The sequence below is a fragment of the Euleptes europaea genome, chromosome 18 (assembly GCF_029931775.1).
Source record: "Euleptes europaea isolate rEulEur1 chromosome 18, rEulEur1.hap1, whole genome shotgun sequence".
In the NCBI taxonomy this organism is placed as follows: domain Eukaryota; kingdom Metazoa; phylum Chordata; class Lepidosauria; order Squamata; family Sphaerodactylidae; genus Euleptes; species Euleptes europaea.
In genome coordinates, this window is record NC_079329.1 from 6,818,943 (window position 1) to 6,840,157 (window position 21,215).

Below are 21,215 nucleotides of genomic sequence, written 5' to 3' on the forward strand. Positions count from 1 at the left end.
TGTGCATTCATTTCCTAAATTATTCATGAAGCAATTGGCCCTGTCACTGGTATAAGAAAAAACTTGTGTCATGAAACACAAGTGTTTCATTTTGGTAGCCACAAAACTTAGTGGCCTGTTCCATTTTGCGAGTATACAGAATTGCTAAAATAAAACCAGACACCATCATCATCATTTCTAAGTTAGAGGAACAATGAATTCCTTACACTGGATAACATTCATAATCTCCTGAGGGGTTCTGCTCATAATCAGGTTCATAGGAAGGACAACCAATATGAGTTACCATTCCACCAACCAGGATTTCACCTGGCTGATACCACTGATATGGAATGTGATGAGGACTGGTTCTGGTGCACTTCATACTATATACTTTGTACACCACCCAAGGAAGCAGCATCTGGATAAGCAGCAACATCTCAGACTCTGACTTGTGAAATCAAAGAGCACCTCTCCCTTCACACGGACTCTCCTGGGTCTCCTCTATAGCCATCACCATTAGCTTCTGCCTAGTTTCAAGAGGTCGGCTCAGATGGCGCCTGACTCTTCCAACACTCTTTTCAACGATGGACGTAGGAACCTCATCTCTCATGTCCCAACTGTCTACTTTGCATGCTGCTTGAGAGATATTGAGTGACTGGGTGAAGTAATGACAGTGATACTGATAATTATAGTGAAGATAATCTCCTATGGAAGACTGTTAATATTGTTCTGGTGTAATTAGTTGCAGAACTAGTGAAGCAAAAATATTTGTCTAATCTGATCCCAGCTACTGTATCTCAGTAGCTTGAATGTTGAGCTTAGAATAACCACCAGCCTCTCTGCCCACCCATGATGCAATCCAATTTTTAAAAAAACATCTCAGGAATCTCTGAAAGGAAGTAACAAAGCAAGAAGTGTGAACAACTTCTCCTTGAGTGAATTCATTTATTTAGAACATTTTTGCACCAGTTGTCCAGACGACCTTTTCAAAGTAGTTTGCAAAGTCAAACATGATAAAGCAACAAATAGCACAGAAGGAAAGCCAAATTGCTCAGTTATGATTTTATATGGGGAATTAGCACATCAATAACTAGTAAAAAGGCATAACTAAACACAGATCTAACCTGTGTCTATGGGAGTCCGTTCCAAAATTCAAAGAATAAGGCGGAAGCAATGGAATTAAATTCAAAAAGGTTTTTACTTGATTATATGTTCACACACAAACAAAACAGATTCTCATAAAACACACACAGAGCTTAGAGCATAAAAAGTGGTAGAGAAGAGATGTTCGCCAATGTGACAGTTTCCCTTTGAAGAGGGGTAATACTACACCTGATCCTGTAGAGGGGGCATCCTGGGGTCCTTGCGGCTACTAAGCAAGAGAAAAATGGGGGCAAGGGGTTCCCGGGGCTTGGCCGGCAAGTCGGGAGGGAAAGCGTGTTGGGCTGCGCAAAACCTACACCTGCAGAGTGACAGCAAGTAAGAGAGGGGAGAAAGAAGGTAGCTTATGGCTGAGAGCGACCCCAGTTATACTCTTCTGGGGTGGGGGGTTGATGGGATTACCCCCTCGTGGTTCCCATATTGAACAAAAGAAGACAAAAGATTTTAAATGGTAGGCTGCTAGGGTGGGGTGATGGTGATTTGGATGGGCTAACCTGAACTTATTGACTTTGCACAATTCCGGGAGACTTGGGAAACGATCATGGATGGGATAGACAAAGGCATGAATGGTTGTGTCTGGGATAGTTCTTTCGCAGTGCCGGAAGTGCAATCTTTCATTGCTGATATCGGAGGCTCCCAATGAGTCATTAGTCATGCAGATGGAAGGGGGGGGGAATGCTGGCTACCTGTCTGGTTGTTCCTTGTGAAATGACTCCTGCTGGACACTCAAACGGGGTCACAGGAAAATGGATTCCCTCTGGTTCACTTGGAGGGGCTGTCCTGCCCGTGGTTCCTTCCTGCCTGTTTCGCGGGGCGATGCGAGAGTTTTTCCCATTGCATTTGAGGCTTGCTGCACATCTGGAACGGTAGTGACACGTAGCTTCTGGGGTTGCCATGTCTCCAGTCTGGGAGATGGGAACCGTTTGGCTACAGTTATGTGCAGAAGCACCCTGATGTTGGTGTTGCCAACCTCCAGGTAGTACAGAAGAAAGCCTACTAATACAGTTGAAAACAATATATTGGTGAGAACAGCAGCTACAAGCAAATAATTATACAGTACAGCAACAATCACTCCACGGTGGAATTCTTCAGAAAGCTGAATAAACCGGGAGACGATTGTTTCAATGTCTTGAATTCTTCCTCAGTCCCGTTTAATTGTGAAACGAATTTCTGCGTTTACTCATTGATCTGCCCATGTCAACGAATTTATATAGGCTCTAGCATTCATCCAATCAAAGTTCATTCATCACAGCTTGTATCCCGTGCGGGAACGTTGAAATTGTGAACTTGTCTTTAGCAACTATAAGAATTGGATATCCCATGAGGAATCATTAATTTATTGAATGTATGGTTGCTATATTTTCCATGAAGGAATTATATATGAGAAACATTGATGCTATGTAAACTAACATTGAAAACCACTGACAGAAATGATTGTAAAATATTTGTTTATTTGATATATTTTTTTTGTAAATAATAGATTGTAGATGTATATGTATAGTTATTATAGATGTTATTAAGTATTATCCCTTTCACATGCTGTACAGAAACGGGACTGAGGAAGAATTCAAGACATTGAAACGATCGTCTCCCGGTTTATTCAGCTTTCTGAAGAATTCCACCTTGGAGTGATTGTTGCTGTACTGTATAATTATTTGCTTGTAGCTGCTGTTCACACCAATATGTTGTTTTCAACTATATTAGTAGGCTTTCTTCTGTACTTTCTTCCTTACCTTAGGTATTGGTACAGAGCTGTGTTTTTGGGTTGCTTAACCTCCAGGTAGTAGCTGGAGATCTCCTGCTATTACAACTGATCTCCAGGTGACAGAGTTCAGTTCACCTGGAGATCAGGTTCTCACTGGGTTTTTGCAAAATTGTGCATGTGCAGAAATGCTTCCAGTTCAACCTGACCATTTGACATTACCATCAGTAAATGAGATTTTTCTGATAAACACCAAATGGTCAGATTTTATTAAATCACAGCATGTATTTATATGATTTATATCCATATTGAGACTACTTAAACAACTGCATGCTGGGTGATGCCTTTATGCAGCAAGAAGAAGGGAGGAGGAAAACTCAATCAGGATTTGCAAGACTGTTCTTGTGTTCCCTGAAGCTACTGATAGGGTTGCCAGGTCCCTCTTTGCCCCTAGCGGGAATGTTTTTGGGCAAAGCCTGAGGAGGGCAGGGCTTGGGACGGGAGGGACTTCAGTGCCATAGGGCGAAAACAGATGGTTGGTTTAGTCTCCTTTATTCCCTGTTTCAGCCAGGATTTAGCCAGGATTGAACACGTGCATTTTTGTCAAACGTGCATTCAATCCTGGCTGAATCCTGGCTGAAACAGGGAATAAAGGAGGCTAAAGCGACCATGCGTTTTTGCCCATACAGTCCAATTGCCAAAGCGGTCATTTTCTCCAGGTGAACTGATCTCTATCGGCTGGAGATAGAATTGTAATAGCAGGAGATCTCAAGCTATTACCTGGAGTTTGGCAGCCCTAGCTACATAAAGGACCACATTCCTATGACCCTGAATGCTGATAAAGAGATGAATATGAGAGAAACAAGAGGACTTCTAAAAGGCCTTGACCTGTCCTGAGTCGATATGGTTAGGGTTGCCAGGTCCCTCTTTGCTACCCATGGGAGGTTTTGGGGGTGGAGCCTGAGGAAGTCAGGGTTTGGAGAGGGACTTCAATACCATAGAGTCCAATTGCCAAAGCGGCCATTTTCTCCAGGTGAACTGATCTCTGTTGGCTGGAGATCAGCTGTAATATTGGGAGATCTACAGCTCATACCTGGTGGTTGGCAACCCTAAAAAGAGATCAGTACACCTGGTGTAAATGGCCACTTTGGAAGGAGGATTCTATGGCATGTAACTCTATCTAAATGGCCGCTTTGGCAATTGAACTCTATGGCATTGAAGTCCCTCCCTTCCCCAAACCCCGCCCTCCTCAGGCTTCGCCCTAAAAACCTCCCGACGGTTGTGAAGAGGGACCTGGCAACCCTAAGCCTAGGCCTCCGTCTCCAGCACCCGTAGGGCTTATCTTTTTTGCTCTGCCTCCCTCTGGCAGATCAAAAAAGATAAGCCCTACGGGGCTTCAAGGAGCCTATTGTGCCGAAAATATGCTGATGAAGCCCCTAGTGGTGAAAATGCAAACAATTACCTGGGAAGCTTTCCAACTTTCCCCTATGGCTGTGGAGACTTCTTTTGAAGCTATATTTCTGTGTATATAGCCTGCGTGGCTGGTTTAAGTAAATCAGAACTTTTGTCATCTAGCGCTGCTTTGCGCACGCAAATTGTCATTGTACATAGAAATCATATTGAGTGTGATTGCTATTTGTTTGGATTGCCATCATTGCACTGTCACCTCTGGTGTATGGACACATTATTCACCATGTCTTTTGTATAGTTGATTTTGTAATATAGAATTTGCAATTACCTTTGAGCCTTGACTAGTGTTTCTCACCACCTGGAGGTTAGCAACCCTATGCAAGGGGGTACCTGGCAACCTTTGTCTTCAGTAAAGCTGTGCAAGAAGAGGGAAGCCAGAAATAAGGCTGATTAGGACTCTAAGTACTCTCTTTCACTCTCTCTCAGAAAATCCTGAGCCAGCACTTTAGATTTGATGCTTCCAAGAACAAAACACTCAAATGTAAAATTATTCCTATCTTCCCCCCTGGGAACATAGGCCCAGACAGACGCTGTAAATGTGTCTTAGATGCCTATCACAGAAGAACAGGGAAAAGGTCATGGGTTTCACTGAAGTCAGAAAACAAAATTGCCACATTTGATATTCAGATAAAGATATAGCTGCAGAACACGTGGATGGCTGATTGAAGGGGTTAATGCAGGAATGTCGACCTCAATTGTTATGAGGGCCGGGTATGAAATAATGTCACTTCGTCGGGCCAGGACCTGCCTCGCCAGCCAAAATTGAGAGTGGGGTGGTGGTGGTGGCTGCCTCAGCTGGTTCACGGGCTGGATAAGAGCTCTCAAGGGGCTGGATTCACACCTCGGGCCTTATGTTTGACACCCCTGGTTTAATGCTTTTTCCTGATCAGCTGCTCTCTTCTGTTCAACTCAGGCCTCAGGATAATGACATAGCATTTGGGGAAAAAGATGCAGCCTTGCAAGCCAGCACTGGAGACCAAGATGGAGAAGATCTCTACGGCCACTGTGTCTTTTCCTTGAGTGCTCAGGTAGGTGGGGACAAAGGATAGCCAAACACTGCAGAAGACCAACATGCTGAAGGTGATGAACTTGGCTTCGTTGAAACTGTCGGGCAACTTTCTGGCAAGGAAAGCCACAATGAAGCAGACTGAGGCCAGGAAGCCCATGTAGCCCAAGACACAGTAAAACATGGTGGCTGACCCTTCATTGCATTGCACGATGATTTCTCTACTGAGTGAATGCATGTCCACATCTGGGAAGGGAGGAGAAGATACCAGCCAAACAGCACAAATGACAACTTGAACAAAGAAGCAAAAGATAACAATATACCAGGCCAATTGTTTCCCTACCCACTTTCGAAAAACGTTTCCTGGCTTAGAGGCCATAAATGCCAGAATGACCGTAACAGTTTTTGCCAAGACAGAAGAAACAGCAACTGAGAAGATGATGCCGAAAGTCGTTTGTCGGAGGAGGCAGGTCACCTTGTTAGGCCTTCCGAGGAAGAGCAAGGAGCAGAGGAAGCAGAGAAAGAGAGAGATGAGTAGACAGTAGGTGAGGCTCCTGTTGTTGGCTTTAACAATGGGGGTATCCTTGTAATTGACAAAGATGGCCAGCACCAGGGCTGTGATCAGAGAGAAGAAGAGAGCCAAAAAGGCTAAAATCATGCTCAAGGGTTCGGAAAACGACAGGAAATTTGGAATCTTGGGAATGCATTGATCTTGTCCCAGGTTTGGATAATGACCTTCAGAGCAAGTCATGCAAGAATCCATGTCTGAAAGGAGAAGAGAACCTATTTAGACACTTTCATGATATGAAGACTGGAAATTTTCTAAGATCCTAAGTAACCTTGTATGGGCAACCTTTGATTAATTCAGTTTTGTAAACTTGTCCTAACATAAAAAACCCCTAAGGAGCAATGCAAGCCTTTGAGCTTTTTGACAGATGCTGAAATGACATTGTGAATTCTATGGTGGGAACTTTATGGGATTTTTGGAGTTCATGGTGATACTTCTCAATTTCTTACTTGGTTGTCTCTTTCCTTAAAACAGAATTATACCTTCCTGCTGCCCAGGAGTTCTGTTTTCTTTAGAACTGAATTCCCACTATTTCTCAAAAGTATTAAGGCAATCTCTGGAAATAAATGGAGCAATGCACAGGAATGCTCAATACCAAGAAGCTTTTTCATGTTTCCCCCAAGTCTAGATGTTAAGTTCCCTACGTTTAGGTGACTAGTCTACAAAACATATGGGGATTTTCAAAAGGAGCAATATGAATCAGAGCATTTCCTACCCTCTTTGTCTGACATTTTCCCCTTTGGACACGGATCACAATCGTAGCAGCAGAATTGTTCCCCTTCCTTCTTTTTCTTGCTGTAACCAGGCTTGCAGTCATCATTACACACAGATAAAGGAGGCAGCTGTCATTGAAGAAAACAAGAATGTAGAAACGACAAGATATTGGGAGGTATTTGCTTCTGAATTTCACTAATACTTGTGAAAGTAATGGAAGAGTAATATCTCAGATCTCAAAGAGGAATGTGTATTATCCAAAGCATGATGGGACCAACAAAGTTTAAAATGTTGCAGTGATACTATAATTAAGTGCTTACTTTGCAAAATTCATGGATTAAAATTTCATGGACTCTGTTTGCTCTCCTCCACGCTCCTGCCAACCTATTTCATTAAGTGAGACAGAGTTTTGTATAGTTTTGAGAGAGAGTGGAGATGTTTTCTCACCTGTGCAAGATGTCTGTTCCACTTAATTCTGTCCTCATTGATGATAAGTCTTTGATTAAGTGGTACTTGAGGATCCAGCCTCCCGATCCTGACTCTGACATAGGACCTATTTGGAAAAGTGACCAAGTTGGTAATATGAAATCCACTGTTCAGTTCTCCATGTTCATTAAAGGTCACTTCATCTCCAGCACTGTTGTTGAAAGCGATTCTCTGAAGAAGTGTGTGGAGCTTAGCAGAAACAGAAAGAACATTAAGGAGCCTGGAGTCAACTGGACATGTTGGAATATACTCACTGATACATTGCTGTTTCAACAGATTTTTAGATTACTTTCTTCTAGGACAGAAGATTTTTATGAATGCAAGTATTTAGCTTGTTTGTGAGAATAAGCTTCCATTGCCAATTAAAAGACAAACGAATGAAGTATGATTCAGGGTGTTTCTGCAGAATGCTGTTGAGGAGGCTTCCAACAAGATCTATTTTGGTTTTGCTACCTCCATGGCTTGGCGTTAAACATTTGTTTGGCATTCAGAAGGTCCCAGTGACAATCCCTAGCATTTCCATTTGAAAGGTGAGGAAGTAGGTGATGTGAAAGAACTCTGGAGAGCTTCTTCCAGTGACCTGATTCCGTATAAGGCAGCTGTATATGTGTTCAGAGTCGGAGAGGTAATCAGATGGTAGATGAAGCAAGCGGTAAAGGTCCGCATTTTTTCAGAGACTTCATGGTGAATGGTAGGCTGATCATGCTTTTTTACAATGTGAAGAAATGCCTTACAACCCTGAATTCAAATAAAATGTTTTTTGTAGTTGGTTTTTCACTCTTGAGATATTTAGAGGTGAAAAAATGCATTTTGTTGGCCAGCAACATTCAGCGCCATAGATACGCAAATGAACCTCGCTAACAGAAGAACAACCCTGACCTGGATGGCCCAGGCTAGCCTGATCTCGCCAGATCTCAGAAGCTAAGCAGGGTCAGCCCTGGTTAGTATTTCGATGGGAGACCACCAAGGAATACTAGGTTTGCTGTGCAGAGGAAGGCACTGGCAAACCACCTCTGTTAGACTCTTGCCATGAAAACCCCAAAAGGGGTCACCCTAAGTCGCCTGTGACTTGACGGCACTTTACACACACCCAACAGAAGAATAACAGGCATAACCTTGCCAATAGAGCCACAGGAAGTCAAAGCAAGCAGGAAAAGAAGAAAAGTCTGCAGGGGCTGGTTAGAAAGGGAATTGACAAAACTCCTGGACAGAGGAGTGGTGTTATAACACCACGTGGTGTTATGCAATTTCTCACTTTTTAGCACCATCTCTAGATTTGTGCTCTGGTTAGTGGGAGGAAAATACTCCATGACTCTCTAGGATGGTCTCATAATTTCCATGGTTTTTACCTTAGAAATTTGGGGAAATTCTGACAGTATCATGCAGGGAGCGGGGGTTGATGTCCCTTCCAGGTTTTCTCACAGGACTGATTTTGCACCATCACTGAAACTTGGCTCCACCCCTTTGCAATGTCCTGACATTTACTGGCCTTGGACTGGCCACCCTATCTGTAAATAAGCAAGAAGCTCTTTTAAACAGGGATTAGTCATGAATTTCTCTTACCACTATTTGCTCCCTTTCTCAGGAGGGACTATTTATATCATGAGGAAAATATTTCATTACACAACGCATATTTAAATTGTGGAACTCAACTTGGAAGTCTTTAAGAGGGGAGTGGGCATGTTCATGGAAGAGAGGAGTATTCATATCTACTAGTAAAAATCGATACTAGTCATCCTCCTCCTCCTCGTCATTCCTTTATTGGGATAAAAACATAATACACAAAGGGTACTAAAGGAATGGAGATATTGAAAAGTGCCCTTTAAGGCATAGTTAAAAGACAGTTACATCAAACAGCACTATTTGTTGATACTGCCATCTAATTAACAGTTTGTGGGGCTTTTAAAACAAACTTTAAAAACTGTGCCACCATCTCCAATATATGGGGCGAATGATTGTTCAATAAATAGGAAACGTTAAAAGAATCTGAGAGTTTCTGTCTATTAACCAACAGGGGGCTTAAAAGTTCGTTGCGAGATTCTGTGTAGAAACTACAATAAAATAAGACATGAGCGACCCTTTCAATATAATTGTTGCCACAAGGGCAAAGCCTGTCAGACAGAGGAATTTTCTGAAATCCACCTTCTAGTAGTGCAGATGGCAAAACATTAAATCTGGCCAGAGAAATGGCTCTATGCTGAGAAGGATCACACAGGTGAGATAAGTATGGGGAGGGTTGATAAACATCAAAAGGTACCCCTAAATTTGATGGGGAGCATGTTTTAGTATCAGCGCTGTTTAGGTATTGAAGTCCTATATCATCATCATTTGTTTATTACTGTCAAAGACCAGTTTTTACAGAAAGAGATATCATAATAATTAAATCAGAACGTCTGATATTTGCTCAATAAATCGTAAATTTAGTTACAACAGCTCTTGGTAAAATAGTCTGTTTGATGTAAAAGTCACTTTAACAGCTTCTTCTGCCTTATTGCACATGCCCTAGCACAGAATCTCGCAACCTGATTAATCCATTTTGAAGAGAAATTATCTGCAAAGATTAGGGGAGTTAAACCAGATGAGGACAATTTCATCTTTAACCAATAAAAAATGGCATGGTACCAGGCTCGTGTTTCTAATGGTACCATCCCGGCTTCCAGTCTAATAAGTTCATTTGAAATAAATTGAGGGACACCGAATAAGGATCTGAGAAATTTTGACTGGACTACTTCTAATTTGTGAAAACTGTTACAGAGGCATATCTGCGACCCAAACGTGAGTTGAGGGATCACTTTCCCCTGGAAGACTTTCATGGCAGAATTCCTATATCTAAGAGTCTGCATTTTATCCTTTGAAAAGCTTCTGCTTCAGTAAGCATAAGCAAGGAGTCGAGGTTAAAGCCAATAGATTTAATTTTGCTCTCAAATCGTTATCCTATTCTAATCATTCAGGTTGTTTAACACTTCGGGAGTTGTTATTTTAGCAGCTTTTCTTTAGACTTTGCTCAGCATTTTTATTCTAGAAATACTGTCTGCAATTTCAATTGTTTAAAACATTAAATTAATAAATTGTTTAATAAATTCATTTCAAATACAGTCATTCTGGTCTCCGCAATTCACATTAAAGTCCTTTCCTACTCCGTTGTACAAAAAGAAGGGAAGAGAGCTATTGCAGCTACCCTACTTCCCAGGAGAACACAAGAGCAAAGCCTGGAAAGGCAAGGAGTCAGTAATAGGGTAGCCAGATCCCTCTTCGCCACTGGCGGGAGGTTTTCGAGGCAGAGCCAGAGGAGGGCGGGGTTTGGGGCAGGGAGGGACTTCAATGCCATCGAGTCCAATTGCCAAAGTGGCCATTTTCTCCAGGTGAACTGATCTCTATCGGCTGGAGATCAGTTGTAATAGCAGGAGATCTCCAGCTAGTACCTGGAGGTTGGCCATCCTAGTCTATAATCAAGTCCATGGGAAGAGAATACCTACTGTATTAATGTAGTGTATAGATGGTTGCATCAAAATCCAGAGACGGGAAATTCAGGAGTAGAGAGAGGGAGAAGCCTCACTGGGTAGGAGACCATGACAACTACGTAAGTGTCTTCGTCACTCCCAGATGGCCAGAAAAAAAGGCTCAAATGTCCCATTTCCTCACTCATACCAACATATTGAACCTTAAGCATGGCAGGGGACTGTTTTTGTCAGTGAAGAGTAATTACCTTCCAAGCAGGCACATTCAGAGGAGCCAGGCTGCCCCCACCCTCCATGGCTCTGTGTTTGGTTCTAGATGAGTCCACGATGTGCAGAGCATGTGCAACGGCATAGACAGCATTATAGATACTGTAGCTATGGTCAGTCATGCTCATTTCAAAGACTGGTGTAGGGACAGACTCCAGTCTCTCCTCTCCGGTGCATGTTTCACTAGACTCTGCTTCACTACTGGAATCTGGCAATGCACAATCAAAGACTTGTTCCCAGAATTGCTTGATAAAACCATCCCTCTTTGCCCAGGAAGGTTTTATTTGTTGGAGAAAGGTATGGAATCCTAGGATGTCCTTTGAGTGAATCGAGAAGGAAAGAGCACCATGGAACATTTGTATATCAAATGTCTTTTCGTAAGTAGTGAATGCAAAATCAATCTGGGCTGTCGTAATCCACACTTTTCCTGCAGAGGATCTTATCCCATAATCAGAACCTGCTGGGGTATTTATGTGTGTGGGTAAAGATGTAACTCCTGCCAGCCACATAAATGTTCCACTCTCTCCATGTAAAACAATTGCATTGGCTTTGCTGTCCAGGAAATCTGCTTTATTATTGCCATAGTACTTGGTCATAAAATCTATGTCATCCCACTGGACCTTTGTTGTAGCCTTTTCTATGAAGGCCGCACAGATTCCATTGCTGGAGAGCATCGGCTCCATTGCCTGCAAGAAGTTGTCTCCACCTTCATCATCCAGAGTGATGAGCCCAACCCATTTCCAGCCGAAATGCAGAAGTAACCGGAGAATTCCCTCATACTGAAGGGCTTCCTTAGGGAACATGTGGTAAAAGGAAGGGAAAGTGGTTGGGTTATCCACTTCTGATTGAAGAGAGCGGCACGAAAACTAAAAGCAGAAAAAAATCACGTTACAGAAGGAGAATAGGAACACTCAACTCTATTCATCACCTTCTTGTTTCGAAAGGTCTTTAAATGTTACCCCACATCTTGAACCTGTTATGCTGTATCCACAACTTAAATTGCATAAAATAAAGCTCTGCTTTCCAGATATGTTCTTTTGGTCTGCATTGTTTCTGTTGCTGCTAGTAAACTTGTCTGCAACCTGCAGCAGTTTTTAAAATGTTTGTTTTATTCATTAGCCACCTTTTCACCTTGCAGAACTTAAGGTGGCTGATAATGTGAACAAAACATGTGTTATAAAAATACATAAAAGAACACCATTTTAAATCTCAATAAATAAAGGACTAAATTAGTCAAATAAGTCCTAAATAAAACTGTGTTCAGCTGCTTTGCAAAGAGTGAAAGCGAGGGGGCCAGGTGAATCTGCCAGGGAGGTTCTTCCATAATCGCGGGGCTGCCTCTGAAAAGACCTTCTCTTATATGCGCACTAGATGTACTTCCTTTTTAAAAATGTTTTATTTTTAAAATGGGGCAAAGTGGTAGGGAAAATACAGGAAGGGGACATTCAAAAAATAGAACAATTCAGATAAAGAAAAAAAAAATACTTATACGTATAGATGTTACATGGCTGCATGGCCTACATAAGTCAAGACAGTTTACCCAACATGGAAATATAGTTTATAGAAATATCAAGATTTTGTCAATTCTAGCCTTCTAACATCAGTTGTTGTACTGCATACTATTAAACCTTTGTATGTTAAACTAAATTATGAACATATATAAATATCCATTTCTTACTACCTGGCCTGCACAGGTCGTTTTTCTCAAGAAAAAAAATATGATTTGTGAAACAACTCTAAGCTTCTAACACCCACACTCTTCTATCATTAAATCTTTATATAATGATATTAAAGGTTTCATTTTTCAAAAAACAGCTTGTAGTAGATGTACTTCCTTGATTGGTAGGAGTCAGGAGGGTCTCTCCCTGCAATCTTAATTTTGGCCAGGATCATTTTAGAGAAGATACCCTGGTCCCAAGTCACGTAGGGCTTTTAAAAACAAAACACACCCCTTGAGTTGGGCTCAGGAGTGGATTGTTACCAAGTGTAATTGCTATAGTGTTAGGCTCACATGTCCTGGTTGCTGGCTCCAACCATCTATCTAGCCACAGCTCTTTACAGCTTCCAAACATTCTTCAAGTACCACACATTGCAATAGTCCAGTCTAGTTCCACAGAAAAGGGTTTAGATTGAGAGCCAGAGAGTATAGAATAGAGTTTAGCAGGGCATCTCCTTTTTTTCCTAATTAACATTTTCAGCCAGAAATTTCATGTAGTCCTTTGTTGAACATTAGATGGCTTCTGCATTCATGCTGTGTGTACAGACATAAAAGCACAGGTATAAATGTGGTCAGGAGAATAACTGCGTGCTCATTTATGCATAGAGTGGAGAGATGGAAGAATCCTAATAAATGGTGATAAAAATTTCTTCCCTTGGATTCAAATTCATTGTTCCTTGTGTTGAGCTGTATGAATTGTTACTGATTTGTCAAATAAATTCGTCTTCCCAATCAAGGAGATATCTCTATTGAGATGAGTGGCATCCCGACCTCGTCAATATTGTTGACCTTTGGGGGGTTTTGTGGGTATCATTTCTTTTCTGCCTGTGCCCTTCTTTGCCCCACAGAGATGCGGACGGAGTTTTCACAAGCAACCTTCCGTGCAAATCTGGCAATTACTTTTGACTAATTTCAATGGGTGAAACAGAACCTTGTTTTCAATATGCCATGTAATGCAGTGCTATATTCCATGTCAAATACAGCAGTGCTCTTTCTTATGGTCAGGATTCTGGCATTAAACAGATAGGGTTCAAGAAGAGCAGGTTTAAAATAGATATTTTAAAAATTGGAGTATATGATCAAAACGGGGAAATCTCCCCACTTTTGATCATGACTTCCCCTCACACCATTCAGACCCCACCCAGATGTGGAAACTGGAGTCAGGAAGCTTCACTTTAATGAAACAGCTCTATCGACCTCAAGACCATAAGCTAAATCATCCCAATAAAATCCCCTGAGATAAAATTAATAATTAAGTTTCTATCCAGACACCCCTTGCCTTGGTGTTCAAAAGAGGATTCAGAGTAAAAAGAAAAATGTTTTCTTCTAAGAACATTGTTCATAATCTGAGAAGCCGAAACATATGCAAATGGAATATTCAACACACGTCCTTGGGAATCCTTTATGACAACTATCATCCATCACATTTCCTTTTCCCTGTAATCCTTCTTTTCTTCCACTTTGAATAGCTACCATAATAGGAGCAGCATTCATACTACTTAGTATGGATCATCCAGTAGATGGATCATCCTGTAGATGGATGGACTTGGTCCACAGATCAAATCAGCACCAGTGCATTGAACAGAATAAAAAACTGTAACAACCCCAATCATTTCAACATATTTAAATCGAGTATTCAACACATCCTTTGGAATCCTTCCTGACAACGATCATTTCAAGACCCATATCACACCCCAAAGCAATTGAACATACTTCCCCTCTCCCCCTGTTTTTTGCTTATAGTTCTTAGTTTTTGCAGCCCTTGATCAGGAAGGGGGATTAATCTACATGTGAGATTTGTGAAAGTCCAAAAAAATCACCATTCTCTGATCATACCTGTGGGATCTTGTAACGACTCAAGAGAATAGCCATGTCTAATGAGGTATCGGAACTATATCCCCCAATGACACCCATCACTTCTTTCTGGGTGCCGCATTTGTAGTTTGGGACAAGTTCAAGTGATGTGAAGAGGAGGTCCAGGGTGGTCCTGTAAGTCCATTTCGGATCCATGGTGGAGTCATAGATGCGGAACCCAAGAGTGACATTGGGCAAGATTCTGGGGTTTTTGTTGATCTCATGGATGGCAAACACCAAGGCAAGGATGTGCTGGTAGAACTTAGTTATCAGGCTGCAATGAAAATCAGTTATTGTTTGAGAAGAGAACGCTTCAATGTACGGCATCTGTATTGGTCACAGATGGATCTAAAAACACAATAAGGCCACAACTAAATCAGAGAAATGGCTCATCTGCAATACCTTTCCTTTCCCACACCAAAATGCTTCTTGGAAACTCACAAGCAGGACAATGAGCCATCAGACATTCCCACTGCCCACCTAGGACTGGTGTTCAAGTGGATACTGGAGGTTCCTGTTACTTTGCAAAACAACTAGCCCCTGATAGATCCATGAATTTGTTTAACTCCCTTAAAGACATATAAACCTTCTGCATAGTGTGCGTCAGCAGATCCCATATACTCTGTGAAGAATTACTTTCTTATATTTGTCCTATATATGTGTATAAGTGCTGTCAAGTCACAGTTGATTTAAGGATGACCGCAGCAAGGGTCTTTCAAGGCAAGTGAGAAGCAGAGGTGGTTTGCAGTTGCCTTTTTCTGCGAAATCTCTTTTGGTGGTCTCTCTTCCAATTACTGACCCTGTTTAGTTTTTGAGATCTGTCAAGATCGGGCTATACCGTGGTGCCCTCCCTCTGTTCTCCATGTACTACTATCCAATTTCATTTAGTAATACTGAGTTTTACTGTTGTGAAGACATTCTGTTTTGTCCAAACTATTTCTGATCTCTTTAACATCTGCCTTCATATGCCTCTTTCCTAAACTAGAAGAGATTTTAACCTGAGAGATGAAATGTATGGCTACTGGTGTCACACTTGGCTTATTCAGTGCTAATAAACTACACAAGCCTCTTGTGTAATATAAATATTGTTGCATCTTCATTGGACTGGCATTCTCTCAAAAGTTTGTATATTTTTCAAATATTAGTTCTCTCTTAATTACTTTATTTTCAACTCTTAGCATCCCCTTTGTAGAACTAACCTTCCTCAAAGTACTCCATGAGTGGAAGGATGTATATGTAGTGAATTTTTTTTTAAAAATATAATCACTACCTCTTTCCATGCACCTTGTGATCTAGAAAGGCTCAGTATAGAGATACGATAACTGAAACTGTGCATTCATTTCCTAAATTATTCATGAAGCAATTAGCCCTGTCACAGGTAGAAGCAAAATCTTTGTGACATGAAACACAAGTATTTCATTTTGGTAGCCACAATACTTAGTGGCATGTTCCATTTTGCAAGTATACAGAATTGCTAAAATAAAACCAGACACCATTATCATCATTTCTAAATTAGAGGAACAATGAATGCCTTACACAATTAGAGGAGCAATGAATTCCACTGAGGGGTTCTGTTCATATTCAGGTTCATAGGTAGGACAACCAATATGAGTTACCATTCCACCAACAAGAATTTCACCTGGCTGATACCACTGATATGGAATGTGATGAGGAATGGTTCTGGTGCACTTCATACTATGTACTTTGTACACCACCCAAGGAAGCAGCATCTGGGTAAGCAGCAACATCTCAGACTCTGACATGTGAAATCAAAGAGCACCTCTCCCTTCACATGGATTCTCCTGGGTCACCTCTATAGCCATCACCATTAGCTTCTGCCTAGTTTCAAGAGGTCGGCTCAGATGGCGCCTGACTCTTCCAACACTCTTTTCAACGGTGGACGTAGGAACCTCATCTCTCATGTCCCAACTGTCTACTTTGTATGCTGCTTGAGAGATATTGAGTGACAGGGTGAAATAATGACAGTGATACTGATAATTATAGTGAAGATAATCTCCTATGGAAGACTGTTAATATTGTTCTGGTGTAATTAGTTGCAGAGCTAGTGAAGCAAAAATATTTTTCTAATTTGTTCCCAGCTTCTCTATCCCAGTAGCTGGAATGTTGAACTCAGAATAACCACCATAGTTTCTGCCCACCTATGATGCAATCCATTAAAAAAAAAAACATATCAGGAATCTCTGAAAGGAAGTAACAAAGCAAGAATTGTCAACAACTTCTCCTTGAGTGAATTCATTTATTTAGAACATTTTTGCACTACTTGTCCAGATGACCTTTTCAAAGTAGTTTCAAAGTCAAACATGATACAGCAACAAATAGCACAGAAGGAAAGAAATCAAGAGATCCTGGGCCAGGTTATGTTAGCCAAATTGCTCAGTTATGATTTTATATGGGGAATTAGCAGATCAATAACTAGCAAAAAGGCATAACTAAACAGGGATCTAACCTGTGTCTATGGGAGTCCGTTCCAAAATTCAAAGAATAAGGCGGAAGCAATGGAATTAAATTCAAAAAGGTTTTTACTTGATTATATGTTCACACACAAACAAAACAGATTCTCAGAAAACACATACACAGCTTACAGCATAAAAAGTGGTAGAGAAGAGATGTTTGCCAATGTGACAGTTTTCCTTTGAAGAGGGGTAATACTACACCTGATCCTGTAGAGGAGGCATCCTGGGTTCCGTGCGGCTACTATGCACGAGAAAAATGGGGCAAGCGGTTCCCGGGGCTTGGCCGGCAAGTCTGGAGGGAAAGCGTGTTGGGCTGCGCAAAACCTACACCTGCAGAGTGACAGCAAGTAAGAGAGGGGAGAAAGAAGTTAGCTTATGGCTGAGAGCGACCCCAGTTATACTCTTCTGGGGTGGGGGGTTGATGGGATTACCCCATCATGGTTCCCACATTGAATAAATAAGACAAAAGACTTTAAATGGTCTGCTGCTAGGGTGGGGTGATGGGTGATTTGGATGGGCTAACCTGAACCTATTGACTTAGCACAATTCCAGGAGACTCGGGAAACAATCGTTGATGGGATAGACAAAGTCACGAATGGTTGTGTCTGGGCTTTCGCAGTTCTTTCGCAGTGCCGGAAGTATGATCTTTCGTTGCTGATATCAGAGGCTTCCAATGAGTCATTAGTCATGCAGATGGAAGGGGGGGAATGCTGGCTATGTGTCTGGTTGTTCCTTGTGAAATGGCTTCTGCTGGACACTCGAACGGGGTCACAGGAAAATGGATTCCCTCTGGTTCACTTGGAGGGGCCGTCCTGCCCGTGGTTCCTTCATGCCTGTTTCGCGGGGCGATACGAGAGCTTTTCCCATGGCATGAATGAATGAAAACCTTTTAATGGCATAAGTAATATTACAATTGTTACAGAGGGCCCATAAAATATGCAGTCATTAAGGTAAAAACATAGGCCAGTAAATACCAAAAATAGAAATTCCAAACTTTGGGCTTTTTAAACTTTCATCACATCCACTAGAAAATTGGCAACATCTACAATAACCTCCAGATCGTAATCATTTAATAAAAATTGACGTTTTGCTTGGGTAGATAGGTGATATTTGGAAAGAAGCCAATTTTTTAACCATTTCCCACGGGGTGTTTCATATAGAGGGCAGACCAATAGAATATGATCAATTGAGTCCAGGCAATGGGTATCACAGGGACAAGTCCTTAAAAAAATCATTTGGTAAAAACGGACCTTTCAAAAAGAAGACAAGGGGTTCACATTCCTGGCCATCATAAATGTGGCTCATGCACGGTTTGCAATTTTAGCCTCCCGGTTAAGGAAATAAGTTCATCTTCTTCTAATTTCAAATTCAAACTTAAATATTTCACCAATTGTTCCTCGCAAAATGTGGTTTATGCCATTGTTTGTGTTCACTTATGTACATTGGGTCTTCCTTCAGACCAATACAACTACACATTGGCTAACACAGAACGCGCATCCGCACAAGAGAATTAGATGAGCCACTTACTGAACACTACCTTAAGAAGTGACATTCGGACAATGATCTACTTTTCTTTGGTGTTTGGCAGTATAAACCCTGCACGTTTTATCAGCAGGATGTCAAAAAGATTCTTAGACAAGAAATGAAATATATATTCCTTTTTAAAAACCTATCGCCCGCTGGCTTGAATACTGAATTTGATCTCTCCTGTTTTCTGTAATACTTGTGCATATAGGTATTGCCCTGGTAAGTTACAAAAAGTTTTTTTAAAAAAAAAAGATTTTTAATGTTTAAGTTTAGTGATAATAGTAGTGCAAATATTTCTGTCCCTTTAATTGAGAAGGGGCACTGATAATGCATCACAGCTGGGAATTCACTAGATGATAAAAGACCAAGGGGAGGTGGCTAGAATTATCAAACCTCTTGTAGAAGCGATATGAACCTTTGGAGGTCCAGTGTTCTCTGATTTTGTGGTAAGCTTGTGATTTATTAGAATTAATATAAACTGTCATAATGGAGATGGGTATTGTCAATGCTATTATGCTAGTAAGGATGTATATGTTTGTTTACAGAGGTGTTTTCTCCTGTGGGTACTTGTGTCAAACATAAGCAATTTGCCAGAAAAAATGTCTTTTTATTTATTTATTTATTGATAAGTTTTTATTGTGTTTTTATGGGGTACAGAAGGAAGAAAAGGGAGGGAGGGAAATTTTGCATCTGTTTGCAATAGACAGTATTATTTCAGTCAATAATATACATGCATAAAATTGAAATTATGCTTGCTACAGCTCATTCAATACATTGGTTTCTATCCTGCTCATACTTAATTAAAAAGTAATCAGATATATTCTTAAACATATTAAACAGCCACAAACATGGGGGGAAAAGAATGAAAAATAAAATAGCATTATAGATATACCATAGTTTCAATTTCTCCAAAGGTTAATCATTACTAAGGTAAACCCGATATATTTATACATAAAGAATAGCTTTTTAGATACACCATAGTTTCAGTTTCTCTAAAGGTTGATCATTATTAAGGTAAACCAAATGCATTTATACATGAAGAAAACATCTACTCACGTAAAAAAAGGTATTGAGCTAAATCTAAATAATTAAGGACATATAAGTGTACCATGGTAACCATTTCTCATTAAATTGCTCGACATTTTGCGTGTCGTCTTGATTAATCAAATAAGTCATTTTAGCCATGTTTGCATATTCTAACATCTTTTCTTTCAGTTTGCCAACTTCTGGTAGAGTCGTTTGTTTCCATCTCCTTGCAAGGACAACTCTTGCTGCCGTTGTGGCATATTTAAGCAAGTCTTTGTGTTTTGCTGGTAAGTCTGGTGGTACTATGCTCAATAAAAAAAGTTTCGGATCCAGACTGAGTTTTAAATTAAGCATTGGCTGTATCTCACCATGGAGCTTTTCCCAATATGTTTGTAGTTTCGGGCATGTCCACCAAACATGAAAGAAAGAACCATCTGTTTCTCGACATTTCCAACATGCCCCCTTCTGCTTATTAATTTGTTGCATATGAGAGATCATATTGGTGAAACGCTGGCGAAACGCACACTGATCTAGAGGTGGTGTACGGGTTGGGCTCCGCCAGTTGCGGTTTGATTTACCATCTTCTCTCATTGGGAGACAAGCTTCAACTTGATTTACTACACCAGCAGTGAACTTATCCGTCTCCAGCGCCACTTTTGTCGTTAATCAGTGGTGAAAAAACTTTCCCCTAATAATTCTATTACTTTCATTTGAGAGACTTTATTATTTATTATTCAGTGTGTTTTCGATGTCTATTTCTGTACTGCACTAGTACAGAGGGAATTAGTTTATGGTATGAGTGGATGGTTATAGGAGGGGTTATGGTTAGTATTGTAATTGTTAGTATTGATGCCTTTAGAATAAGCTAATAAATTGTTTGTTAAGTTGAGCCTGTGTGCTGTTGTTTAGTTTGGAACATTGTTAATTCAGCATAAGTTATTTTGTTGTTAATACCTGGAGGTTGGCAACTCTAATCATCATGTTACTGACAACCACGTGGATGATCTGGTATTTGAGCAGAACTGTATGGTAAAAATGGCATGTCCAATGATAGAGGCCTGGGCCCCAGTTTCCTGCAAGTAGGTTCCACCACTCCCCAAGGATTGCAAGGGTACAGTTGCCAGGTCTGGGTTGGAAAATAAGAGGAGATTTTGGGGGTGGAGGGACTTCAATGCCATCGAGTTTAATTGCCAAAGTGGCCATTTTCTCCAGGGGAACTGATCTCTGTCACCTGGAGATCAGTTGTAATAGTGGCAGATCTCCAGCCACCACCTGGAGGTTAGCAACCCTATGCAAGGGGGTACCTGGCAACCTTTGTCTTCAGTAAATCTATGCAAGAAGAGGGATGCCAGAAAAAAGGCTGAAAGAGACTCTAAGTACTCTCTTTCATTCTCTCTCACAGAAAATCCTGAGCCAGCATTTTAGATTTGAGGCTTCCTTTTTTTTTTTTAATTAATTTTTATTTTATTTTTCCAAATAATCATTATACATTCCATTGCGCATGTTCTTGAGGCTTCCAAGAACAAAACACTCAAATGTAAAATTATTCCTATCTTCCCCCCTGGGAACATAGGCCCAGAGAGACCCTGCAAATGTGTCTTAGATGCCTATCACACAAGAAAGTCAGGGAAAAGGTCATGGATTTTACTGAAGTCAGAAAACAAAATTGCCACATTTGATATTCAGATAAAAATATAGCTGCAGAACACGTGGATGGCTGATTGAAGGGGTTAATGCAGGGATGTCGACCTCAATTGTCATGAGGGCCGGACATGAAATAGTGTCAATAGGTCAGGCCAGGACCTG

The 21,215-nt window shown here is 40.9% G+C and overlaps 1 protein-coding gene across 1 annotated transcript; it reads right to left on the reverse strand.

Annotated features, from left to right (window-relative positions):
• Positions 1-5,181: 5,181 nt before the first annotated feature.
• On the reverse strand, positions 5,182-14,709 carry LOC130490275 (vomeronasal type-2 receptor 26-like). The gene is made up of 5 exons (XM_056864100.1): positions 14,365-14,709; positions 10,949-11,677; positions 7,048-7,275; positions 6,602-6,728; positions 5,182-6,083 (listed from the first exon to the last, which is right to left on the reverse strand). Exons 1-5 carry the CDS (start codon positions 14,707-14,709, stop codon positions 5,182-5,184), a joined length of 2,331 nt encoding a protein of 776 aa, XP_056720078.1.
• Between the last annotated feature and the right edge of the window lie 6,506 nt (positions 14,710-21,215).

Excerpts from the sequence above, each read along its gene's own strand:
- LOC130490275 (XM_056864100.1), bottom strand. The coding sequence starts at position 14,709 with ATGCCGTACATTGAAGCGTTCTCTTCTCAAACAATAACTGATTTTCAT. Across the intron at positions 6,729-7,047 it reads GGAACAGACATCTTGCACAG|CTGCCTCCTTTATCTGTGTG; the intron begins GTGAGAAAACAT and ends CTTCAATGACAG. Across the intron at positions 6,084-6,601 it reads GAAAATGTCAGACAAAGAGG|ACATGGATTCTTGCATGACT; the intron begins GTAGGAAATGCT and ends TTCTCCTTTCAG.